This window comes from Patagioenas fasciata, chromosome 6 (genome assembly GCF_037038585.1).
Source record: "Patagioenas fasciata isolate bPatFas1 chromosome 6, bPatFas1.hap1, whole genome shotgun sequence".
In the NCBI taxonomy this organism is placed as follows: Eukaryota; Metazoa; Chordata; class Aves; order Columbiformes; family Columbidae; genus Patagioenas; species Patagioenas fasciata.
This window is the reverse complement of record NC_092525.1, coordinates 26775349-26802964: the sequence shown is the minus strand read 5'-3', so window position 1 is coordinate 26802964 and position 27616 is coordinate 26775349. Positions and strand designations below refer to the sequence as shown.

The following is a 27616-nucleotide window of genomic DNA, read 5'->3' as shown; positions in this document are numbered from 1 at the left end:
CTTTTGACATGTCTGGAGAATGCAGAAGTTATTCTAAAGCTTGCAAATTAGAATGCTGGTATAATGCAGAAAGACTGAAGTGATCAAAGTGCTTTTGCTGGGAAAACTTGTTTTGGCTGGTGTTCGATCGTTTATACTATCAGTAGAGTACTGAAACACAGTTTCTTGTAATCCTCAAGCACAGTGATACTGAGTATAACTATGCTGCTAGTTCGCTTTGAATAAAGACAAATTTGCTCTTCTGTGAATGTTCTTGGAGCATAGGAGATGGGGAATTTGGCGGAATTTGGTTCATTGTAAATGCCAGCCTTTGATTGAAGGGGAAATGAGTGTTTTCCTTTGCAAAACAGGAACACCCGTTGGTCTCCCAATCCATCACCAGCCTGGGAGGCTGTGTACATTGGGTCTCACTGCACCTTTTCCTAGAAGTGCTTTAAATACAGCAAATATTGGTTCCTGCACATAACTGCGTGCTGGAACGTGAGGGAAATGGTTGGAGGGGCAAACATTTTCCTCAGGACAAGAGGACAGGAAGGTGCCAAGGCTGCTGATGGCAGCCCAGGGCGGCAGGCACAGGCCCGGGGCCGGCGTTGCAGGTGGGAGCGGGAGGCCCTGTGTGTGCCCGCTGCGGGAGCTGGGACACATTCCCTGCCAGTGTCCTTCCCGCCTCCATCCTGGCCCCGCAAAGGGCTCTGCATTTGTGCTGCTTGCTTGGGAACTGGGCACACAACTTCCACCAGAATTTTGCTAGCTGGCTTAATAGTGAATACTGGCTAGCAATACTGGAATCGTGACGGCTGTACAACAAGAATTGCCTGAACTTTGTGTTATCCAGAGTGAGGGGAACTGGAAGCTTCAAAGCTGCTACCCCTGGTTCCTTAACTGATCAAACTCATTTATCCAAAGTCTTTTTGCTATTTTTCTGGAGATCTTTGGATAATCATGTTTTTGTGGATTACACTGGACATTTTCTCACACAACATATAGCTGGCTTTTGGTTTATTTACCTACATAAAACTCTCAAGGTATTTTGTAGTGAGTCTAACCTGGTTTAAAAATTGTGTGTTCTAAGCATATTTTTTGTAAAGTTAAGAAAGGAATGGTATCAGCTATCATGATTATTTTAAATAGATTGCTTTCAGATGCAAAATGCAATAATGAATGAATTGTTAGAACATAAATTCTCACAGAAATAAAGACTGTGCTGGAGATTAAACTGTTAAACAGCAAGATAAAATGTATAAGGATTTCAGAGTCAGTATTTTGAACTTTTTCAGGAAGTTTTAAAAACTGCTAGCTGGTTCAACCCTTTTTAAATTCAAAGGGCATCTTTCTGTTGCTGTCTGTTTTGAATCATACTGTGAAATTAAAGTCTGTTGACTTCTTGGAAAATGGGGTTCATCCTCATTTTTGATCTCTGTCTAAATGTTACTGCATGGAATATATTTGCAACATCATAAAATCAATTTTTAACAAGATCAGTAAGAAAACCTGAGAATTTACAGATTTTCATGTTCTCTTGCAAAAGTGGTGAATTCAGTGTATGTTTTATAGAGATGCATTCTGTCTTCAGCTGTATTGGTATCATACTCCAAGTCAAAAGGAGGCATAATATTTTCTCTATTACCTCCATATACAGAAGCAGTGGTTTCTGGCAGCAGGCACACCTGTGTGTTGTACGGATCTTCCTATAAGCTCCTCACTACGTGGCTTAGCTGAATTGTATGGAAGTTGCAGAACTATGGGGGAATAAGGTCTGTGTTCATTTTTTTGTTGTTGTGGGGATTGTTGTTGCCATTGTTGTTTTCTTCTCCTAATGTGACTGGACAGTACTTTAAATACTCATGTGACAACCAAAGCACTGAAGTCAGATGTAAAAACAAGTCAAATTAACACTAAGATTAACCAAACAGTAGTCGTGGGGCTTCTCTACCACATCCAGCCTGAGAAAATACTTTTAATGTATTTCCTCTGTACAAATTATTGATATTTGTGATGAGGCTCAGTGCTTGTAAACAAGATGTTATTAGTTCACCTGTGAAAATAAGTAGAATTTTCCTGACTGTTTCTATACTGAACCAGATAATCATAGTCCAGATGATTACATTTTAGGACATCACTACACAATTCATTTGTGTAGATCTCTCCAGGACTGCAATCACAATGGAGGGGATGTAGAGGCAACCTGATGGCCTGATGATGTGTTTTGGAATGAGTCTTCATGAAGTAACCAGGATTTCTGGATATGACTTTTGATAAGTGCTCTCATCTCATGTAGATTAACAATAAATGCTGCAGTAAAGCAAAGGAGACAAATTGGACAGACAAGCCAAAGGATATGTGCTGAGACCACTGGGTAAAGCTCCACTGTCCTGTCTCCAGCTTACAGGATTTTTTATGTATTGTTAAAAAAGAGGTTTGCTGAACACACAGTTGAAATGTAAATTATGTAGTTCTTTTTGAGAGAGAATCGCAAAGTCTAACAAAGATGAATAATAACAGAGGAAAACATGTGAATATTACTTCCAGTAGCTTCAAGTTCTGCAGGTAGAACAAAAAATGATACACAGTTTTCACTTCTGATACTTAGTATTTAGCTGATAGTAATACAAATGGTATTAAATAGTAACTTTGGTTGTAAGTAGATGGTTTTCCTGTGCTTTGGGTTGGTTTGTGTTCTTGGTATTTATTGTACAATTCTGACTAAAGGTAAATGATTTAGTTTTCCAAGTATTTCCTTTTTGATAAAGATCCTTTGAATGCTAATGAGTTAACTTGGTGAAACATCAAACGGTGCTGGGGTAAGTCTGCTGAAGGCAATGGTGTACAATGGGCATGAAATCTGCTGCTGATGCGTACAACACGGCGGTCTTTTACGCTTTTGTATAATTCTTCATTCCTGTCTGCTTTTTCAAATGGGAATGTCTCTTATCAATCTTCACATCGGTTAGTAACAATTTAAAGTACACATGTTTAAGCTTAATGCAAGAAATAATTTTCCGAGGTTTAGACACTTGTAAATTAAATGAGTAGGAGTAGGTCTCCCCCTCCAACCCACACACCCTTTAGCAGCTAGGAAAAGTGTTTTGTGTTGCTACAGTAAGTATCAGTCTCTTATCTCTTCTACTTTATTCACTCAGGGACTAATTACCAACTTTTTACATGAAACAGCCTTACTGTGAGCTCACAGTGGGGCGCACATCTTTTTCTAGCCTTATTGGAAAGTAAACCCTTAGGTCTTCTGGAATATATTATATGTTTTAAAAGAAATAGCAATTGCTTTTCTGTCAAACAAAGAATTTTTGTTCTCTATAGCTTACTTTTGACGATTAAGACAAAAACAGTATTATAGTGTGTCAGGATCTGCTCTGCACAGTAAAGATCTGCCAGTATTCCCAGAAATCTCTCTGTTTAGATGATTTTCTACATCTTCTATAAAGCTGTACATTAAGCTGAAACTGCATGCAACATTCAGCCTGATGAGAACACTTTTGCATATTTTCCCCAAAAATGGGTCTGGTCTTTAGAGGGGGAAAATATTTAGCTTTCAGAGAGATTTGCTCCTTCTCATATTCAAAACATGAAATACTGAAGATTTAGCGGTCTACTAATCTGTAGAGATGTTCCCTAGGTCTGGGAATTTTGAAAAGAAAAATGAAACAGAATGAGAGATTTAAAATTTGAAAAATAGTAACTCCTTAAGAGCAGCGTAAATATTTCCTAAAGAAAGCTGGTTAAATCTTGCTGCTCACGTCTTTTATCAGATACTCTTCCTACATGAAGCAACGAAGAGGTGCGTGCACACACAGCACATCAGCTTCTCTGCGTTTTGCACTATTGCAAGCATGAAATAAGGTTGTGTTTAGGCTTCTCCAATGGGAGACATTTCTCACTTTCATAAGGCTGGAAACAGTCTTACAGATACTCCAGGCAGCAGAACTCAATACCAGCCTAGGCTTGAGCTTCCTCACCCTAAAGAGGCTGACAAGCCCCATCGTTTAAGGATTTTATTAAAACCCAACTGATTGCCGGTGTTAGATCTTTGGAATGACTATTAAATGTGTTGGTAAAATATGGTGTTTCCAAGCTCTAGTGATGGCATTTTTGGCCAGGACGGCCTTCAGGCTCATCCTCTGTGAGGTTTGTCTGTTCTTTCCAGCCAGACCGCACGGCCGAATGAGCAGCATTGCCTCCGCTTAGAAACACACTGTTTTATCAGGGAAAGGTAAAACAAGCCTCCTCGGCCTGAACTCGGGGATCCTGTTTGGGGCTTTGGTGTGAGGTCAGTGCCTCTTTGACCTTGAAGATGGAATATATTAATCCTGATGAAGGTCTTTCCTAAAGAATAGGTCAAAGAAAGGGAACTGCTTGGGATGGAGGTGATGTTACCAAACCTTCCTCTGTTCAAACACAGCTTTTTCCTAGTTTCTTTGCCCACTTTGCACTAACCTTGCAAACCCTCTGGGTTATGGGACTTAAAACACAGGTAGATTTTTGACATGTGATAAAAAATTTTTTGAGAGCAAGAGTAGTAATGGTTGATAAAGTGCCAATCTCTGAAAATTACCCACAATTCTCCTTCATTGAAACTAATGGCAACAACAGCGGTTCCATCTAACACATCTGTCATGAAGGCAGATGTATGCCATTCTATAGCTAAGCCTTCTTGACAGACAAAATGCTATAATGAAGGAAGATTTATGGTAAAGTTAAGCTCCTTACTGCAAAATTCCCCTCAGTTTTATTACAGCAGGGTTGTGATGAATATTATTTACTTAGAAGTCCTGGGATACAATTTTTGATAGATGTGTTTGTTAATCAGTGATAAGGTGCTATATTTAGCACTTTCCAAACCTTGAAAAACCTTTCTATTATAAGAACAGAACCCTCTTTTGTTTTCTTAAGACTCCCAAGTCCAAGCTGAATGTGGAGAAAGCTGTTCTGTCTTAATAAGGATTCTTTTTGGTAGTGGTTTAGCTACCTGTAACACTGCAACAATCAATCTCTGGCTTCTTATTAGGGTCATAAAGCAATTTTCATTTTCGGTTGAACATAACATCAGATAATGGGCACATAATTTTGAAAGTCTTGATTAAATTCTTCTATAGCAATGTATTTCACTCACACCTAAGTACTGGGCAAAATTATACACATTTTTAAAGCAAGAATAAAATGCTTATGAGAGAAGAAGCTGTAGTTTTTAGTCTGAATCCTGTTTCATCCCCTCAGTATTCAATCTTGATGGACCTTTGTTTCAGAACAACTCAGACTCAACTAAAACATATTTGGTGTTGTTGTATATTGGTAGGCTTCTTTCTAGAGTTATTTAAAATATTGAAGCATATTTTTCTATTCCAAAAAGATTGTAAAATGACAGATTCTTCCTGAGAACATAATCTCCTAATGTCTAGTAAGAACCGCGATTATTGACTTTAGTGAAGAATTTGCTAATTGCTTTTTCTACTTTAAGCAATGGAAATGGAGACATGGGGAAACAATCTGGATTCCTCCTTGTGCAACTTCGAATATATTTTCCTAAATTTCAGTTGTTTCTTTTCTCACAGTCCAAGTAAAGACAAAGTCAAAGCCTGATTTGATCGCTCCAATCTTTGACTGGTGTAATTACTGAGTCATCACTCGGGAAAATATAACTGCTTGACTTTCAAGAGCTCGGGCTCAATTTACTGACCTGAAAGTTAAACAAATAATCAAAATCTCCACCTGCCTCTCATCCTGACACCCCAGGAACCAACATCCTTATTACTTGCAAATGAGACATACGTGATATAGTGTCACTGAAACACAATAAAACAAGATGCTGCCAGGCCTCTTTAGAGGAAGTGCTGCTCACAAGTCCTGGCCCAAAGTCCACAGCCAGCTGCACCCTTAAATAAAGTCCCGTGTTTCTAACTGAGGCTCGTGAGGGAAAGGCATGGCCAGGTACAGCCATGCAGCCAGGGCTGTGGCCAGCCAGCTGGGATAGCTGGTTGAAACTACAGCCCAGCCCAGAAGGTGCTGGAACAGACCACAGGCACTAAGTCCCAAGCAGTGGTTCCACTCCAGCACTTGACCTTAGCCATGCCTACACCCCAGTACCACCTCTCTTTTTCTCGCTTTCTCAAGCTTCCTCCATGTCTGGAGTTCTGCCTCTGCTGATGTCCCAGACTTGCTCCTGCTTTGGGTGAGCAATGCAATGTGTTGCTTGTCTCTTGCTCATCTGGGACCGAGGGCAGCCTGGCTATTGCCTGAAGGCTTATTCCGTAGGTATTTTAATCCATGCGTAGTGCTCAATGATAGGATTAAGTTCCACATAAGAGAGTAGCTGCCACTGCTTTCTTTGAAGACATGGCAGAGGAACAGGAATTTGAACAGCACTTGCTCTATTGTGTCTTCAAAGAACTGTGCCAAACAAGTGGAGTCTGTTTCCCACCATGCCAGCGGGTGGTCTTGTCTATTGCAAGTTACAAGCTGTTCTCAGTGCTCCAGTCTTTGGGTTGAAACTCTGCCACTGCCCTGAAAAAAACAACCCTAGGTGGGTTAAGCCCAAATTTATAGCTTGGCTTTGTAGGCTGGTGGTGAGGGAACCCGCCTGCACTGACATGGGTTTCTGGTTCCTCCTTCCAGGTTTCTTTGTATTTTTGACCCAGTGACCACTTAAGGTAAATGACGGATCAATTCTGGAAAAAAGTCTCAATCCAAGTCTCTGTTTTCCAGGGAAAAATTGTGCAACCACGTGGTCATATTTGTATGCAGGCACACGTTGATCAGGTGGGCCAGAAGTGATTCAGTGAAGGTCTCACAAATAAACTGAGAGAGAACGTGAGTCAAAACTAATTTTTCCTAACTCCTCACCTAATCCCAGGTTCATATTATATGTCAGAGCTATAAATGTTCGTCTTCTGAACGCTCAGTTGGAATAAGCATACATAAGAAAACTAGTATGTTAATTATCATGCTATCAGCAGGCTTCAAAAAATATATATGCTTAAATGCGGACAATTCTATGGCCATAACACAAGTTTATATCACTTTTATAGCTATGAGAAAAAAAGTATCATGTTTGTTAAAAGCAGAAGCTAGGCTTCTGATAAGAGTTTAGGAAAAACATTGGAATAAATATTAAATTTATTGAACAAAATGGTCTTCCCAGTTAATTTCTGAAACATCATTTTAGTCTTCAACAGCAGACAAACAATACAGGACTGTTGGTGTTTTAAGGGAACAGGCTGTCAATGTCTACAATTTGTAGGGTGTGAATAGTTTAAGATGTCATAAATATTTATGAAGTTCCTGGGAATGGTGATAGGGACATCATACAAAATCCTTGAAATTATGAACTGAGGCAGAAAGGGTGTTAGAAGCAACTTGCAATAATAGACAGTATGGTATTATGTAGAGAGGAGCAAGAAGCGATCTATTATTTAGCTGACAAGAAGCTGAATGTTTAGAAAAAAAGGAATTACAATTTTAGAAGGATTTGCTTTTATCTAGAAAATATTTACTCTGCTTTTGCTTAGACATTCGCAACTTTTCTGAATGATTGGATTTATTGCACTCAAGAGAAGCTTGCACATTATTTATCCGTTCTGTTTCTATCCCTCTCCTACTACCCAAGTGCTGTTTAAAATAGGAATAATGGACCAGATTAATCTCAGAGGTATTTCTACTGCCACCACTGGAATTATACCAAGGGGTGAAATAGTCCTAGAAGAAGAAATATAAATATTTTCTGGAAAAATATCGAATATAAATTTCTACTGAGGTTAAGACACAGAAGTGCAGCTGCCACTGAAACTCTTTTGAGTAGCAGGCTGTATCCTTTTATAAAGCACATCTGTCTCTGCAGAGTATAAAAAATGCATGATCATAAAAAGCAGTACTCCTTAGGGGAAAAAAATCTCTCTGTACTAATCTTGTAGTCACTTTACAAAACAGTTTTTAATCCCAAATTTGCATTTGATTTTCAGTCAGGAACTTTTGTGGTTTTTGCAAAGTTTTCTTATTCCATTAGAATAAGATATGAGGTACAGTTTGTTCAGGTGGCAAGTCCAGACTATGAATAAACCAACGTTATCATATGAAAGAGAATTAAACAGGCAGATCCAAGTGGGGATATATTAAGCCAAATTTAAGCTCCAGTAGTTGAATTTAGCCTGTACTAGATGTCTGGTTTGCCTCAGGATATATTCAGCTTTCCAGCTAATCGACTGAGGAAAACTGCCTCAGGTATGATAAAATTTACAAGAGAGCTCAGTCGAACAGCTCTTGTTATAAATACTAGCTTAAAGGCATTCTTCTGGTCTTTGGGATCAGGACTGTATTTGCATTTAATTATTATATTTCTAACTTTTTTGAACTTGGTTAAAAATATTAGACCAGCCAGTTATATCATTATAGTGGTTTCCAGATAAGGGGAGAAATTTATACCAGTTTTTTATTACTTGACGAATTTTGTTCAGCTTTATCCTCTTGTTTAGAACCAAAGTCCCACAGGAGCAAAAATGATTACAATATATTCTCTTTAAAAGAAGGAAATGTAGTTAAGCAAAGGTGTTTTAGTTGTGTGCTGATCTAAGAGGTACAATACTGTGACTCTGTCAATGTAATTGACAAATAATTCAGTTTCAAGTCTTTTGCACTATTTTCAGATAAGGCTTAGTGTGAGACAATCTACCAGTCGTCTTTCAGACATACTGATTTCGAAATCCTGTATTTTTCCTCTTTTTAGAGACTTTTGAAGACATTATTTTACTAGTTTTATGTGACAATATTGCACTAACGGGCTTTTTTTCACGGAATTAAGTCGTATCAGTGGAAGCCATTTCTAGTTTAGAAAGAACATGAAAAAGATAATCACCTCTGCCTGTGTAAGATATGGGAAGTGGAAATCAGTAAGAGAACTATTTTCTTACATAATTGTGTTGAAATAATATAAAGCATTCATTTAATTGCTCACTGCTGAATGCACTACAGTAGAACTACAGTGGAAACACATATGTGACTCCTATTAGCCAACATTTGAATTTTACTCTTCTTATTTAGAAGAGCTAGACTCTATTTTGGGCAGTTAGAATTATTTTCTATGTAAATATATCTGCAGAAGCTGACGAGATCACTGATGGCCCATTGAAGCCACTGTCTCTGAGATGCTTTTTCAACTCCCTATCAAATTAGCACTGACAAAAAATGTGCTTAGATGAAAAGAGCCAATGAATTTGGTCCCATCATATACGTGCATGTACCAGTCATCAGACCCTCATCACACCTGATGGCAGCAGCCTGTGGATTCGCTTAAACACAATGGGCCATGCCCTGGTGCACACTGGGGGCCAGCAGAGCGGTGGCCCTGGGACAGGGCTCCTGCCCTGTCCCCCTGGCTGACCCAGGCTGCTGGGCCTCCTGGCATGTTGTTCTCCTGTGCTCCCAGCCTTGCTTTCCTGGCCAGTAAGCACAACTAAGGTAAGCATATTTCTGCTGCAGTATTTCGAAGTGTATTGTTTCTGATGTTGCCTATTGGTCTAAGTGGAAGTTGCAAATTTCAGTTTTTACTGTGACATATGTCTGTGCTGGGTTGTGGAAGCTGTTTGGCAAACAAGAGTGACAGAAGACCAAATGGGGACATCTGCAACTACACTGGCACTCTGCAAGTGTCAGTGCTGGCACACAGGAAATCTGTGTCAGCCTGGGGTCTCTTATCCCCAAAGACTTTGATGCGTATACCACTGTTCTTCATCCTTGTTGGTTACACTTTTAAACATATAAATATGAATGCTAAAGAAAAGCCCACCTGAAAGTCCCTCTGGCAACATGGTTACTCATCAGTGAAACAAAGAGGGTAGAGAAATGTGGAACAGAGGAAATACTCTTAAACTGCATTTCAAATACTCTTACAACTAACCCTGACTTCCTGACAAAAAGCCCTGGTCAGAAAGGACTGTAGGGTCTCAGATAAGTTAGTGCCTCTGCACATTTTTAGTGTTTCAATTGCTAAGTAAGAAAAAGCAGAAATAAATTGGGTGAACTCCAGATTTGTGCTCACTGCTCATCTCAGACTTCAGTGTTTAGTCAGATATGGATACGATATTTCCATAGACAACATAGTCATAGTTTAACATGAGGAGCATGAATCAGGGGACCCCATATCCCCATTAGTCTTTGGTTGGAGCCACCCCTAACATGGTGCCAAAAAACTCATGTGCCCTGCACGAGGGCAGAGGTACTCTTTGGTCTCCTGATGGCAGATGGAGGACGCGAGCGCACCTTGGGCACTGCACAGTGCCTGCTGCGATGGTCTGCACAGGGCTTGGGGACATGAGGGAGCTCAGCCTCCTGCAAACTGAGGTTTGCACTTCTGGTCTGGCCAAGTTCACCCTAAGACTGACATACATGTCCTCAGGGCCCTGGTGACACTCTGCTGGGTCCCTACATGCCTTAGTGAATTAAACTGTGGATTTTGCCTTTATTGCTTAGGGTCTGGAAGGATTTTTAATTCTAGATCCACCTTCACCTAAATCAACGCTCGTTGGATCAATGTCAGTTCTAGCTAGATCTCAGTGTTGTCTTCAAAGCAGGGATTTTTCCCCACCTGTAGATGTTTTTCTTTTTTACAGAGAGGACTATGGATTGACATCAGGAATGAAGTTTCTGGTAGAAGTTATACGAGTTAGTACTATGAAAATTGTAAAAGCAATTTGGATTTCTTTAAAGGTTAATTTTCCTGAAAGTTATGTCCAGGTCAAGAAACAGTTCTTGCAGCCCCAGCAGACAGTGCAATTGGCAGCATACGATTCATGTAAGTACACATGTTCATAGTCATGCTTTAATCTCATGGAAATGCACAGGCTTTCAAATCTAGGGTATTCAGTGACAAACTGTGCATTTATAACTGTAAATCAACACAGTCTCAAAACGCCAAAGCAACCATCAACTCCTGCATCAGAATTGCCGACCCAACCTGCAGGAACTCCTGCCTGACTGCTGGAGAAATGGCCTGAAATGCCGGTTGCCCTGGACGTGTTCAAGGCGATGCCCACTCACTGTTGTTCTTGCCATTCTTGTTTATGTGTACTAATTGGAAGTTAATGTGTTCCCAGAGACAAATAAATAAATTTAAACCAAAAATTACACTGTTTTTTCCAAACTGTGTATTGAAAAACAACTGGGTGCTTTTCCTAGTGTACAGTTCTAGGAGCATTTTTGAGTCTGCGGTAACACTGTAGAACCTCTATCATATCTATTCTATCTGTGTGTTTAACACATCTGTTCACTTTAATTGAAGTGAGCTTACTTTGAGTAGTGAGATACAGACCAGTTCAACAAAGATTAACACAATTCTTACCACTTCTGTCCAACCAAACCTAATTAGCTTACAGTTAAGCACAGCCCAGAAATACTCTATTTTGATATTAATTTCCTGTGTCAGCTTCAGGTTTAAAGAAATACACAAATCTTGGGACAGAAAAGACAAATCAAGCCTGACACCTGGAAAAAAAATCACATACTGGCAAAACTTGACATAGAATCCAGTGGTGTCAAAAATCCTAGATATCTGATGTTTCAAATTCAGACATTCTTCATTTAGAACAAAATAACAGACATTTATAGTGGACCTTACTGCTGGTGACTATTTAACAGCTAGGTGCTCTCACAGCGTGGTACTCTTTATGTGCACAGTAATGAAAGTTCGCTATTGATTTTTCTGTAGCTGCTTGTAACTATTATACTTGATACATCAATAGAAAAGGAAAGCACAATGTTTCACAGGAGGCAGAAAATCAGAGAATACATGATGCTGTGGCAGTAAATCATGGCATAATCTCAAGAATTGATAGATGGTTACTGCTAACTTGAAACCCATGGCTTTCTCTGAAAAGACTAGCCTATAATCGCCCAATACGTTCTAACAGACTGACTGCCTGTAATAGTGGTAAAGGACACAACACAATGTTTCATCGTCAAAATAATGGTTTCCATAAGCCAGGTTGTTCTGTTGTGGTGGAATTTTTGTGTGTTACTGCAGAAGGAGGGAGCAAGAGTGGTTTGAATGCCATTTAGACTAAAAGAGCACAGAAGATTTTGTGCCTTTTTTTTTTTTTATTTTATTTTTTTTTAATAAGAAGGTTGTCATTAATTTTTAACTTGCAAAAGTCTGCAGTTAGTTGAAAAAGAAACACAAAAGAGCTGATTTTTCTTGAGATCAAAATCTTGGAACTTTTTGTCAAGAAAGGCAAATGCAGAGAAAATACGTTTACTATGGCTGTTTCCAGTTCCACAGCATCCTGAAAGGAAGCCAAAGGCATGTAAGTAATTGAAAGCTCTTTTAAGCTGCTTCTCTTTACTGCATTTTTGAGGGGCACAACGATCTCTGAATTTTACAGTATACCTAGTGAAGTTTTAGCAGGAATGTTCTTAATTTCCTTGTTCCCTCTTTACTCCCTGGTTAATCTCTGGTAGTTTTATCTATGGTTTTAATTAATTGTGAAGGTCTTTTTTCTCTGTCTCAAAACAGAAAGGGAGGAAGAAACACAGGTAAGAGCTGGCTAGCTGGAACATGGCATGCAGTCTAGGTGATGCCGCTCCTACAGTAAACTCTGAGCAATGGTCCTCTTTGAAAGAATACTTTCAGTGTGCAATGTTGTTTTTCCAGCACTACTTCAGGGAATGAGAGTCTGATACCTGTCCTTTTCAACCGTGCTGGTGATTCCATTCTCTAAAGCCAAATGTCTCCCAGAAGAGATGAACTTAGGGGTAAGGACTTCCTTAAGTTGCCACCCATCCAGCATGCCTCAGACTGGCCTTGAAGAACAATCTTATTTATCCTGCTCAGGCTATGGGTTTTCTTCCAGTGAGAAACTGAATAGAACCGTCTGTCTTGTCCTGAGTGGTTTACTGATCTCTATTACAATTTTTAGTGTTGGGAGAGAGGAAAGACGCTGTTGTAATGTCATGCCCCATTCTGATGTTGAAATCTTTCTCTTTCTTGACACTTTCCTTCACCTGGCAAGCAGAGATGTAGTGCAATAAGTTTATAATACACATCAAACCCTCCCAGTACTGGAGATGGTGCTGGAGGTAGGATTTTCCATATTAATCTTTGAACAGTCTTATAAAGAACAATTCTGAAAATATCCTTAGGAGGATGGCCACATGCAGATTAAACTTTTGCAAGCCACGTGGACTGTTTTGGGGTTTACTGTTTTAGCTTGGCCCACGCTTGATGGCTCTGCACAGGACTAGAGCGCTACTACTCTGAGAGGTTCATCTAATCTTGGCAGCAGCTTTGCCAGAGCCTAAAGAGTTGCAGCCTTCACCCTGTGCCCTTTCCTGCCAGCAGAAGTTATTGGGACACACTCCAAGCTTGGGAAAGTGTTTCTGCACAGTCCCCTTCTGCCTCCCAATTCATGATCACAGCTGCATTCAAGGCTCGACCATAAAGTTTGTTTCTGAATTTTCCTTTATTGTTTCTTTCCTGTTTGCTTCTATTACCTCCCTCTCCACCTCTGGCTTGGCTTTGATCAGAGTTCCGTGGTTTCTCTTTCCTTCATGGTCTTTTCCCTCTGTTTTCTTGACTCCTTTCCTATCTCAAGCCCCCGGTTTCTCTCTCTTCCTCTGATCCACATCACTGCTGTCCCTAGTTTTCATCAACCACTCCAGGCTCTTGCTCTGCTTGGGTATCCTCCCTGACACTCTTCTCCCGTCACTCTTGCAGATCCTTTCTCTCCCTTAGCCTCCTGTTTAATTCTCCTGCTACTCTTCATTGTTTCTTTATGGGATTTCACCTCTCTATTTTACTCCCTCAGAGACAGCCGTTGCTTCATTCCTTTTCCAGTGGCCAATCTTGCACAAAGAGCAAAGGGATAAGAGAAAGCGTGGAATTTGGCAAAGTCTACAGTGTGTCTCAAATAAATGGCCAACAGTCACCTATATGTAAACTTTCAGGTAAGACCCTCTGCAATTTTTGTTTTTAACTAAAATACGTGAGGAACAGTTTTTAGTCTATGCATTCTGGTATTATGAGTATATAGTAAGTTGCCTGTTACAACTGCAAAGTGAATTTAACTGTTATATTCCTCTAGTGTGTTCCTCATTCAGCTTGAGGCTGCCAGACAAGCAGACAACATACACCAGTAATGATCAGATTGGATCAAATTCATGCCTTAAATAATGCCATTGTACTCAAGAGTTACGTGAGAGATGAATTTGCAAATTTCATTGCATTTTATGAAATAAAATCAGGGCAAATCAACAGTAATTATTAAATTTCCTCTATAGTTTAGTGTAGTTTATTCAGTAAACTCAATCAGCCATGAAGCAGGTGGCTCTCTCTGGAACTCCTGCAGGCAGTTCATAATTCACAACTCCTACATGCAGGACTGAGATGCATTATTAAAGACTTATTTATTAAAAATACTGGTTTAATTCCTAACGATACCGTATAACCCCAGCATTTGTATTGTATTCCTTTTGTGTTAGTGTTTTTTTCACAAAAATAATTGATTGGACATTTAATTGAGATACTTGTAACATAGACACTGTCCTAGATTCTTTGATACTGCCTTGCATGATGTGTGGCACCTGCATGGGAAGCTGGACTAAAACATGTCAGCTCACTGAAAATGTGTTTTCAGGAGCCACTCAATACATCATCCTTTAGCATCTATAAGAAATTCCAGGACTGATTTTTAATTGTTTGGCTTTGGTATGGTCTTTGACAGATCAAGTGAAGGGAATATGTCTTTGCTTTTGTTTCTCTATAAAGACATTAGAAAAAACAGAGAAATGAAAGAACAGGGCAAAAGAAAATTCACTTTGTCATGCATGTGCTAAAATGAGCTTCTAAATATAGTCTCTCAAAAGAGTTTTCAAATTTTTTGCAAAGTTTTAGACCCTTATATGAAAATACAGCAAGGAACTACTTTCATGTTGAGTAATTTATAAAGGAAAGGATCCAATTCTCACAAAATCTCTTCAAGATACTTTAAGCAGATTCCTTTTCACAATGGCCTTTCTTATGGTATCTGAAGATATTTGAAACAGTGTTGTTATGGTTTGGTTTTACCTTACATAGTATCTTTAATACTCTGGATTTCACCACTGCATACAAAGACAGATAGCTATTGTTTTCTTTTACCAGATAGGGTAGTTGAGATATCATTTAAGAGACTTCAAAGCTCCATAGTCAGTAATGGAGTCAGAAGCAGAATTAGAGACAAGACCGCTGATTTCTCTGTTGGGCAATGCTGGCTCCATGAAAGGAGAACGGCCCTCATGAGACAATTCTGAAATAAGGTTTTGTCTGTATTCATTTGCTTTACATTCCCAGAGGATTAAAGTAGAAAAGTGGAAAAGCTCTTCTAGTGGCAGAGTGGGGTCATCTGGCTGCTTTGCTTGAGGCCCAGAGAAGTTACATGCTCCAGGAGCAGACTGGCTATTTGACTGTTCTCCTGGCCCTCATCATCTCTAATATGAGATTTAGCCATAGTTTACAAGGCAATGTAGGACTATATAAGATTTCTGACAACTGCTCACATTACAAGTTATCAATTTCAAACCCGAGAAATGGAGGAAAGTTTGTAAAAAGTGTGAAATTAGGAGACTCATACTAAATTTAAACTTCTTGCCTATTAAATTTACTTTCACTGATTTGAGGACAAGAAAGGACCCATGTAATCACCACTCTTACCTCCTTCAGCCTTCTGCCCAGTGCAAGCCATAGATCTCTGTCTGGCAGTTGGTCAAGTCTATAACTTCTAACTTTATAACAATAATTTAAAGAAGCAGTCATCTTGACTTCAGATTTCAAGAAACAGAGCCTTTGTTACACCCGGAGATGAGGTCTTCCAAAAGACAGTGATCTTCACCTTTAAATTTGTCTATTTCTAATGTAATTTCAAACTAATAAAAGATAGCTGATCCTGCAAAGTTATTCTCATTGACTTCATGGAATGTGCACAGGAGCCATTGTTTACTAGATTAAACTTGTAACAAATACCGTGTCGCTTCATCATCTCAATCACCCCAGCATTTCTTCCTTCCGCTTTGGCAAATGATGCTGCCCAGACACCCTTCTGAGCTCATTGCTTCTCTGCCTTTTTGCATCTTCCCTTTTCCCTGCTACATCAGACAGAAATGGTGTTCGCTTTCAAGGTCTTGTAGCTGTTACTTCCTTACCTGTCATCAGTCATTCAGTGTCACAAGGTCATCTCCTGCTTCTGACTTGCCCACAAGGCCATCTCTATTTCCCACTTGCCACCTTTCCGGACCAAGTACTTTTCTGCTCTGAAATATGCCAGAATTCTCCTCTTAAAATGCCAGAGCTCTTTATCGAGCTTCTTCATATTCCCTCTCAAAACTTTTTGCTGTGAAATTTGAGACAAACGTGGGCTTGTAGGTGTGCTGCAATTGTGCCTGTCACCCAATGCATTGTCTGCCAGTCAACACCTGTTCATCAGCATGTATGTAGATTGTATACTGTAAAGCAGCTCTTTAAAATATCACCTGCCATTAAGGATTCCTACTCATAAAATTAAGAATTGTTACTATTAATAAGTTTGACATAGTGAAGGTATCGTCCTAGCCAGATGTCTCATTCTACATTCATTGGTTTCATTTCCAGCCTATCTGCAGATGAGATGTTAATTACAAAAAGTCTATTTGAAATACTGTTAGTACAGCAAAAAATGATCAAGAATCGAAGAGGGCAAATATTTTATCAGAAATTAGTATGTGGGAAAACATACCTAAATAAATCTTGTTTTTATCTATTAGTCAACTGTCAGCTAACAATAAATTATACTCAGTCCCTCCCTTGTTATAAATACATATTGATTAGTTTTGAACTCCGAACTTCAGAATGAGTTATATCTAGTCATTGCTAAACTGCTCTTTTCTCTAAGAAAAAAAAAATCCCCAACACCTATTACACTGCATTTAATTAAGACAAGCATCAGCTTTATGTACCATTATTTGCTTCTGCCAAATCTCTATGGTATAAATATCGAGCAGTCACATGTCCTGAATAGTAATCGATCCTTCCTGAATTCCAAATGATTACTTGAAGTTTAGGAAATGTTTCTTTGCCAGTATTATCCTCCAGTGCTTTACTGTATTAGACATTAGGGTTGAGATATGAGCCTGGATTTGACAAGTGGGCAGTAAGTATTTTTCTAAATTCAAAAGCCTGAAAGCCCTGGCTGAATACTAATCATAGAGAACCCCTCAACTGCTCACTTACTGGTGTTCACCAGGTGCAATCTTATGAGTACACTTGGGTAACAGAATGGATGAATACCAGAAAACAGCAAATTATATTCATTAAAACCACCTCATAATAACAGCCCAGTTATACATGTGTATTATAAATTACATACTTGTAAAAAACAAGTGTAAAAGTAGTTGTGAGTAAGATGACTGTGTTAAACCCTAAGTGCCGTTTGTTACTACAAGTAAGAACTGAACACATTTGTGATGACAAGTCCATCCCTGGATAAGTGCTCCATTACTGACTTGCATTGGCTTGCCAAGGAAAACTGTTTTGATACTTTTGGCTTCAAATTCACAGCACCTACTTCAGATCCTAGGACTGAAGGTGCTTTGTGAAAGCAAAGTAGTGTTATCTGTAAGCTGCTTTGTATCCTGCCAAAGAACAACCAGGCTCATTTTGCAAGAAAGAGAATAGCCCCTGAGAACTGCAAATGGCTCACAGCTCCCTGCTGAGAGTGTGAGGATGGCCGTGCTAGCACTCCGGATCATCTAGGCCACTGTCCCATCTTTGACAGTGACCAGGAGCAGGTGCCCTAGGGAACAATGTAAGAACAAGAAAAGCACAGAGCAATACCTCCCAGGAACAGTTATTCGGGCCCCCGCAGCTGGAGGTTTGCAACAGCCAGAAGTGGGGTGGGGTTTGTGTTTTATAGCTTTCAATGGATTTTTCTTCAGGTGACTTTGGTAACCATAAAAACTTTCAGTATCCTCTGCATCTTGGAGCAAGGAGTGCCAGAACTGGATAATAAGATGCGTTGAAGAATGAACTCTTGCATTTTGAGCCAGTCACCTGCTAGCTTAGTTAATTTAGTTCTGATATTAAAATACTGGAATGATGAGAGAAAGAAACTTTTTGGCTATTTTTTTTCTTAGTTCCCACGTTTCATGGACTGTGCTTTGAAGAACTAACACAGCCTTACTAAACAGGGAGTGTAAAAGGCAGATCAAATGTTTATAGTTTCTATAGGACCCTCTTGTCACATGTGAAGTGAGATGTGAGATCAATAGTGGCTCGGCAATTATTTGTCCATTGATAAAACCTTCATTTCTTAAATGAAGTACATTTCTCTGTGTCCTGACAATGATAAGGCAGCAGTACTGGTCAGCCACTGCCTAGTCTAGCGTTTAGCTCCTCAGGCAGACAAGTGCCTGGCCACGGGTCAAATGATGTCTAACTTTCTTCCTATTGGCATTTCACTTTACAAACTGCTCTGATGGGAGGTTTGACAAATCATTCTTGCTGAGTTCAGATAATAAAAACTAGCAGGACAAATGGGAAGTTTTGGTAAAGAAAAAACAATGGCTGATTTCAGGTTAGTGACCAGTGTGCAAAGCTTCCGGATGGTAAAATGAAGAGATCTGTTGTGTCAGAGATGATATAAAGTGTTCCTTGTAAGGCATTTGTTTGGTTCTTCAAATATCATTTAAATTTAGTCAGTTAGAATATTTAATTACTGAAAAATTTGTCTGAAATTTATTCTGTGATAGGAAGCAAAGAAACACTGAGGCAGATTTTGGGTCCAGTAAAAAGGGTGAAATTTTCATTGGCTTTAGTGAGGCCAAGATTGCACCCCAGTGGAGCATGCCAATCTATTTCAGCCCTAGAATTAAACAGCATATGTGGGGGCAGGTTTTTTTTTTTTAATTTATGATTTATGACAAAGAAAGAGAGGAGTTTCCAAACTAATGTCAAATTTAGTAAAGAAAATTCAAAGAGGCTTGATGCATTTGCATTTTCTGTCTGTAGTGTGTCTTGATTCAAGCCAGTAATTATTAAAGACAAAGAAATGATTTATATTTATTTTTGGACCCATTATTTGATAATGTGTACCGTGGACTATGCAGTTTATATGCTATACAAGAATTAGGTATATTGTTACTGGGATTATGGTAAAGAAATTGCATTGTCCTCATTTTGGCGAGCTTGGAGAAAGCCAGATATGTTTATTCTCATTTAGTGGTAAATAGTTACACAACTATGTGATCAGCATCTTTCTCTGATGTGCTCTTTCCATGTTTCAGACATGAGTTCATAAAGGTAAGACCTGCAGAAATAGTGTTAAAAGTAGGTTTAACACTCCAGTCTGTCGAAGATTTCTTTCCTCTTTCCTAGTTTTGCAACACATGCCTGGCCACTAACTTTCCGTCAACTGTGGGATTACAGTTGCTGAATTGTCATGACTCTGTTTTTGTTCTTTTTGCTTGAAAGAAACCTGTGTAGTCAAGAAAATCCAGGTTTGCATATCTGTCGAGTTATTGATTTTTTTTTTTTTTTTAATCTGCCAGGTGTGATGGGCTCGTTCGTCTCCAGAGACTGGCAGTGACTGGACTGAGGGATGGTCATGAGGAACCACTGAGGGCAGACAGTCACTGAAGTATGAAGATCCATGGACGTAAAAAGAGACCTTTATGTCCAGAGAGGTAAGAACTACCTAGTTGTAAAGAGATTTGCTTTTTATAACTGATGGAGGGAATTTAGAAGTTACATAACTCTACATATATTAATACTATATAGAACTAAATTAAAGAGATGTCACACTTAACAACCTAGTTACCAAACTACTGTGGCTTATTGAATAACTGCTGAGTCAGCTGTAGCATTCTGTACTTGGCAGTGCTGGCCAGACGGAGCAGATCCCACACTGGAGAGCGGAGCTGCGCTCCTGGGCCCGGGGCTGTCGCTCACTGTGGGGCGACTGGCAGTACGAGTGCAGGAAGAGCTGTGTGCTGCTAGCCACATAGGTGCAATAAATATGCATCTGTCTAAGCTTCAACAGCATCTTTAATGCTACCATTGATCAAATGCGTTTTCCTGTGTAAACCCTTTGGAACCTTTGACAAGTAGGTAATGAACAATTACCTGTCTCATTTAAAGTCTAGCAAACAAAACTGATGTGATTTAATTGTGTTTTGAAAAATTATTTTAAGTGCTTTTGTTTTTAAACATTATTTTACTGTAAGTTTACCAAGATAACTTCTGAAATGTGAGGAAAACAGGCAGAGACTAAGTTCTTTGCCCTGAAGGACATTGTCATCTTGTGAAGAGCCAGACAAGTACAGCCATGAATAACAAACAGCTTTACAAGGCAGCCTCGTATCTGTATGGTTATAAAAAACAAACAGCTTCTTCTGAATAAATTAATTCTGTGGATTATTGACTTTGTGTTGCCTTTGAGAGGCTTTATATTAGACATTTACTTTTCAACCAAGCACTATGCTAAAGAACAATAGCATTAGGTTTTATTGGCTTGGTTAACACCATGGTGTGAACATCCTTAGAAATATAAAAAGGTTGCTGTGTCTTGAAGCACTTTATATTCCATTAAACATTACAGGGCCAGATTTTCAACAAGAGCCAGCTGAATTTTTTGAAATATTTTTTTGATTAAGTTATATGATTTTGGCACAAAAGACCAGTTTTCTGTTGAGATGCCTCAGGGATGTAGGTATGTATCAAGTGCACCTAGATACTTAGGTACAATAATTTCTCCCACTTACTTAGGCAGAAATTGATGCTTAGCTGGTTATGACAGCCCTACGAAATGCCTACCAGTGTTGTTAGGCACTTCAGTGTCTTCAAAAACCTGACTCACTTTTACGATATGATGAGGTGTCTAACTTCAGCTAGACAATTCATTTATACTTTTGGGCACAAACTTGAGTATTTAACTGGAAAGGATATGTTTTTCACTTTAGTTTTGTCATCATTCTCATTAAATATTTGCTTCAGTCCTGTGGGTCAGGTGGTAGTGTCTTTACATTTTACACTTTGCAGAATAATATCTAGCTTTGACGATTAGTAAATTGAATTATGCAGTCTGCTAAATAATTAACTAATTGGTTTCAAAGGTGTGGAACCTTTCTTAGCTACATCATTTTTATATGCAACTGGTATGACTGCAAGCCTTCTATTAGCAGCAGAATAAGCTCTTTTTATAGGAACATAAATGAGAGAAAAAGTGGATAACTTGGCTCAGTATGAGCTTGCAAGGAATTCCTGCCCAACCGCTTCAGAGGCTGAGCACACTACCTGGCAGAATTAAAAGAGCTAAAGGTTCCTAATGATTCCTAAATCAATGCCAAGTACAAGAAGTCAGTGAAAGCAATCAGACAAAAAGGCTACCTCAATGTGAGAATTTTACAAATGCACTTTACTTTTTCAGCCAATTAAAAGTATCATTGAACTGAGAGGAATTCTCCAAATATTTTATCAGAGGAAAGCCACAGGCTTTTTAAACATTTCTGTGCCACTGTCTAATGACTGAAGAACCTACTTATTAGGAATTAGGAAAGCTGAATTCTTGTTATTCGTCAGGTTAATTCATAAAAGATAATTTCTGCAGCAGATGGCTTGCTTTTCCTTCTCTGAATCTAAGACATGGAAAGCAACAAAGCCCTGAATACAAAATGTTGTATAGTGTTACCAGGGAAATCATCATCATCATCATCTCTTCTTAGGATTCAGGATGTACGTAATTCATAAGAGTAGATTCTGTTAGCATCATTGAATGTTTTTTTCTACATGTTATGTGTTCTATGCCTCTGAAGTACTGATCTTGCATGCTCCCTGTTTTTAAAGAGAGCTTCACCTAAAATTTTCCAAAGCAGGTTTAAATTCTATAAACATCACATGGAAGGACATATTTAAGACAGTAATTGATGCTTTAGAGTGTAACCAAAGCTGTTCCTTTCAGTCCAATTGCAATTGTGTTAGAATAATTTACTTGTAGAATTTTATTCCTTTACAGAAGATTTTTTTTAACTTGAAAATTAAAGAAAAACATTACTAAATGTCACCAGTGCTGAAATTTCTTTCATTGTTGTGCTTGGCTCAACTGTTCACTCTTTTTGTAGACAGAATACCGTTTGAGTAAAACAGGAGTTTTGGCTATGGAGGTATGGCTGGATCTGACCTTTATTTGTGTTTTTAAGTCTCTCCTTTCAACTGTCTGCCAATAAATAAAAATTCACTTGACTGAAGTTTATTTAGACTGGATTTATTAAGTCAACAAAGTGCAAATCTGAAAAATCTGTACCTATGAAGTCAATAGGAATCCATCTCCCTAAGGCTTTTTTTTTTTTTTTTTATTCCTGGCACCAGTGATTTTTCTTGACTGATTCATTGGAGGGCACAGGTTTAACTTATTTGTCTTGTGTAAGTGTCTTTCCCATTCTGTGTCCTATTCAGAAGTACAAAACAATCTTGCCTTTAAAGGTTATTTCCTAGCCAGATCTGTCATAAAGCTATTGTCATTAACTTGCACTTTAAGAGTTCCTTTCAGTTTTTAAAACCTATGAGATACATTCCTGATTTATGGGTTACAATGTAACAGCCATCATATGCAAAATAGATTGTTTATACTTACCACAAATGCCTTTGAAAAACAGGGATATTTCAACCATATCCCCACTCCCTCTGCTTTACATAACTTTATTCCATATCATCAAAAAAATGGCAATCTGTGTTTTCCACTGCTCTTTAGGATTTCTAATAGAATTTTATCCTTGTTCTGGAATATTCAGAAATCACATACAGAAATAGACCAAGCTTGTAATACTCCATGAAATTCCAGAGATTTTAGGAGTAATTGCCATAGAAACCCACTTTTAATCCTTATATATAATTTTCCTGCAATAATTATAATTATCAGATTACTGTGAACCTAATTAAGTATATTTCAAAACCCTGTTTTTCAGGAAAAAAAAAAGCAAAATACTTTCACTGTTTTTAGAAAAAAAATAATAACAACACTGTTAAAGTAAGATACGAAGAATAGAGTGTACATACCTAAACTAAACAGCACTAGGAATTTGAGACATACGAATTCTCGTAGATCAAACTGCAGGGAACGAAGCTTTGCTACTAGTTCTTGTGCATGGCTCATAAGGTTGTTGAGGGTGGCTCCAGCTTGGGATGCTATTATGGAATAATCCACCTGTAAAAGAGAATTGTATTTCTGTCTGGTTGTCACGCCTGCACAACCACTTCAGGACGTTTCAAGCAATCACATACAACCGGGATACTCCTAGATAAAAGAATCACTCTCAATTTAATGATGTTATGAAGTAAAAATGATTTTATATATAAACCTATTTTAGCACAACAGTATATATTGAAAATATTATTAAATCATATATCTCAATGGTCTGTCACATCAGTGTGAGTGCTGGTTTGTCTGTATTACCTTCTTTATAAGCTTTATATATGAGAACTGCTTATGACACTGGTAGCTGTGTCCCATATTAGTTTGTTTTATTCACTTGGTGTCTCTTGTTCTTGTAATTGTCTGATCCTGAGAAGAAAAACTGATGAAGTGAGCTGTACGCCTACACTGGCTGTATTATTCCAGAGAGACATAACTGTATTCATGGGAAACAGTCCAGTGTCCATAACTTGGCCAGAAACCTCTATTCAAGCCCAGCAATGTCGGTGTATTCCCGCGGGAAACAGAGGTATTGTGTGGGTGGTTTCTGTTCTCCTTAGCTACACAAAATCCTGGTATTTGTTAGAGCTGGTTCCAGTTGGCTTGTTCTGGCGAGTCCTCCCCTCCAAGGGAAGGAGGAGCAGGCAGGTGTGTGACACCAGCCAGCTGCACATGCGGTGTCCCCAGCGGCAGCCACACTTTCTGTCAGGCACAGAAAAATTCAGGAGTGCTTTGGGGGTCTGCTGCCCTAGTCATGCTGCCTGCTTGTTCTTGGGGCAGGCTGTCCCGTCTTTCCAAGGTGAAACTTGTATATAGAGATCCAACAGAAAGCTGGGATGAATACACCTTGTTAAAAAAAAGGCAATATTCACAAGCAAAGTATACCTAATGTGATATGCAACCCTGAGAGGTCCTTGAATGTCAGGCAGCCTCCCCACTGCTTGCAGGCTGAAACTCTTCTGACTAATGCCAGTGCCACTAAGGGGATGTTTCCATGCAGGTGGTTGTACCAACTTCTGCCCCTCTGAATATGTGCACTAGTGACTTTTGCACGCTTTGTCATGGGATGGTGACTCTGCATCCTGTGGGAACACCATGATGGAAGGTGAGGCACAGGGGCTGGCATTGGGGTGAGCTGTCTCCAAAACCAGGCTGGGGGTGTGAGCCCGGGCAGCTCCAGCGCAGCAACAGCACTGTGGAGTGGGGGGGAACTGGGGTGATCTGAGCAACTGCTTCAGCTGAAATTGTCTTCAGCTCAGCCCTGTTTTCCTCCTGTTAGATGTCCCCTACAAGTGCCACCGTCCCATGGAAATGGCCAGGTGTGGTGCTTGCCCCTGTGATGAACCACTCCTGGGCAGCTGGCTGAGACCTCAATGGCTTATTGACACATTTCAAAATGCCTTTTCTTGCCTGGCTGCTCTAATATTACCAACACCTTTCTCTTCTAGGACCCTCCATAACAACAGGGAAATTAGTGACCACACTTCATGTAAGCATGAAGAAGTGAAGTCTGGCTCAGGACTAAACTAAGCACAAGGGTAAGTGCACACTTTGGGTTAATGATGTGTTTAAAGCTGTTGGTGCTCTGACCCCATCCTTAAGGTGTCCCATAATGAAGCAGTTAATAAAGAATGGCCAGGTATCCTCAGAGGAAAGAGACCAATACTGCGAAATTTTGTTTTTCCACTACGGATCCCTTAAAATCTGGGGTTTTTTAGTAACTGTTAAAGAACATGTATTTTGAAATATGTTTTTTGATTTTAAAACTATTGAATTGGTTTTGTTCAAGTGTAAACAGCAGTAAAGGAAAAAAAATAGGAAAGATTTTATACCTGACAAAATTTCAGCTGGGAAAGATAGACAGACAATTGAAAGGAACTAAAAATAACTTCTCCTCATGATGACCTTAATATAAACAATAGGTTACTGACTTTTAATAAAGCATTTTATTCATATGTTCTCTGAGTGCTCCCGAGACGTTGATTGAAAGCAACTGTACAAGAAAAATGAAGTTACACTTTTTGTGTGGATGTTAAGAATAACACTGCTCCAACTCCATAAAGCATTTAAAGTTGTGCTTATGTTTCAATTAAGTTAATGGATTATGCTCAAGTGTCTTTTGAAGTAGGTTTTATTGCTCTCTTTTACATCCGTGAAAACTGAAGTAGTGATATTAAATTGCTTACTCAGGGCCAAATAAATCTCTGACAAACCAGGATCCAGTCTTCGGAAATCCCATCTAAGCCACTTTCCACAAACTAGTTTCTAGTTAGTTCTATTTCTCTCAATATATATACATATTTCTTTATGTGTAAGTATAGATACTTATATAAACAATGAGAAAAAATGGTAATATACCTCAAATATGTTTTGCTCGAAGAGCAGTTTAATATAGTGACATGATTCCACTACTTCATATTGAGAAACTGATCACATAAAACCACCAACTTTCACAACTTAATTTCCCTTTTCTAATTGTTAAGGAGAGAAAAAAAGCTCAAAATCCCTTACTGAGATTCCAGTTTGTGAGGAAAATGTTATTCATTTCATAATAAGAAGTTAAGATATCTGGATGTCAAGAATATCAGTGGCCTTAGTGCAGCGATTATGCCATAATGGAAAAACCCAGTAGGTGCCTGGATCTCCCACCATCCCTCTACTGGAGAGCTCTTGGGCAACCTGCTATGCTTTCAGGTGCATTTAATATTTGCAGCACCAGCAAATTTGTCTGGGAGGCAAGTCCTCATCTGCCACTCACCAAAAGCAGGCTGTATTAAATTTTTATATTTATTGACATTTCATTACCATAATTGACTGCAGTTGGTTCTGTAGTAGAAGGCACAGGGCTGCCTTCTAAGCAGGAGAATTGGTCCCTTGAGTAGGATTTGCAATTAAAAACAACGCAGAATGGATCTTTTTTTTATTGTGTAAATATGATGAGTTGAATTTTCAGCTTTAACTAGAGAATACTGGGTGTGCAGAAGGCTTTTTTCAAGAGTGAGCAAAATTATGAGTCAGTGGAAAGACGACCCCCAAAGGTGTCAATCAGTTTATACAAAATCAACTGTGCATGAAAAAGCCTCTGTTAATGTCTGTTCTGAAAAAATGGCCATGTTAAAGAGTATGCTGTCCTGCTTGCTTGGTTCCGTATGCAGAAATTGATACTGAAAGGTGTATTAATTCTTTTACCTTCTAATTCATTATTAAAAATGCTTTTGAAAGACAAAGATTGGAACAGCCTGAACCTTGAGCAAAATGCTTGATTGCATATGGAAGCCTTAGCATTTACTTTATATTGTACTGTTAATTTCATTTGGTAAAATAAGATCCACAATTGAAATAAATTATTCTTGCTTCCAGATTAATAATATTACATTTCACAGTTGATTTTGATGTTGAAGGTGGAAGGTTGACTGACATTTTCGAAAACAGCAGCTTTGGTGTTGCTTCAATGTTACCTAATTCAGAAGTAAAATGGTTGGTATAAGGTTGCAGCTGCACGGACAAATGGCTATGTGAATTCCTCATGTACTGGTACACAGTGTTACCTTGCATGATGAATACGGTAATAATGAAGAAATAATGGTAGAAGCTGAGCTGGGTTAGCTTGGTGCCAAAGTAATGCAGATAGAACAATACTGAATAGTTTACACTGCTGCCTGTTCTTGCCATTCTGGTGCTTAACCTGGCTTGTTTAAGGTTAGTACAGACATCGCTATGTATGTTACACTGCAGGCAGTGCCGAAATGTAAAGTTAGATACTTGAAATCTCTGCTGCCACCTAACTTTATGCTTAAAGTCCTCACAGCTCCATCTTCTACCAGCCCTTTGGGTGCCAAACTGCCTCTGGGCATGGCTGGGACTACCCAAGTCATGACAGTGGTAAGTAACGGTGTCCAGCTCATGCTACAGCTCTTCTCAGATATAAGGACTATGTGGCTTTCATCTACCTAATACAGCAAAAAATACCAAAGGTGGGATTCGGTAGCAGGCCAGTGGCTGGAGCAACTAACAAATGGGAAATCTGGGGTAAAATTTTCAGTCCAAAGAGTACACAAAATAAATAAGGCTATGGTCTGACAATTGAGGCATCTTTCTGAAGTGAAAAATATCAAGTTTCTTTGGGTAAATCTGGCACATTTTGTGGATATCTTCTGATCATGAGTATTGGGCAGAAGGAGGGTGGACCTTAGCTTGGTTTGGAGAGAACAGATTTGCTTAGTGCTTAACTCTACGAGCGAACTTCCAGCTGGGAATCCCAACTAGAAAAAACGATGTAAGTCCCTTGGACAGGGAGCATTTGTGGTCATACCTCTCTCCTCAGTGTTTCTCAAGGCTGCCTCCTACAGCAGCACCCAGCTTGCTGCTGGCTGCCTCTGCTCCCGGTGTTGCAGGGGCAAGGGCTGGGTGGCTGCAGCTGCAGGCTCTGC

General features: G+C 39.1%; 1 protein-coding gene and 1 long non-coding RNA gene across 5 annotated transcripts in view; one reads left to right on the top strand and one right to left on the bottom strand.

Annotated features, from left to right (window-relative positions):
* NR5A2 (nuclear receptor subfamily 5 group A member 2) overlaps positions 1-27616 on the bottom strand; it is a 93922-nt gene that overhangs the window by 4195 nt on the left and 62111 nt on the right. For all 3 annotated transcript variants that reach the window (XM_065842605.2, XM_071810323.1, XM_065842607.2), the window contains exon 7: positions 23051-23198. In XM_065842605.2, coding sequence (XP_065698677.1) covers positions 23051-23198 — 148 coding nt within the window. The remainder of the gene's footprint in view (positions 1-23050; positions 23199-27616) is intronic.
* Positions 12853-27555, top strand: LOC139828299 (uncharacterized). 2 transcript variants are annotated; one of them, XR_011739766.1, is made up of 6 exons: positions 12853-13938; positions 19549-19683; positions 23564-23715; positions 24187-24291; positions 24635-24724; positions 26986-27555. It is a non-coding gene; the product is annotated as an uncharacterized lncRNA (long non-coding RNA). The 2 variants fall into 2 exon arrangements; XR_011739765.1 differs by having other exon boundaries at positions 24635-27555.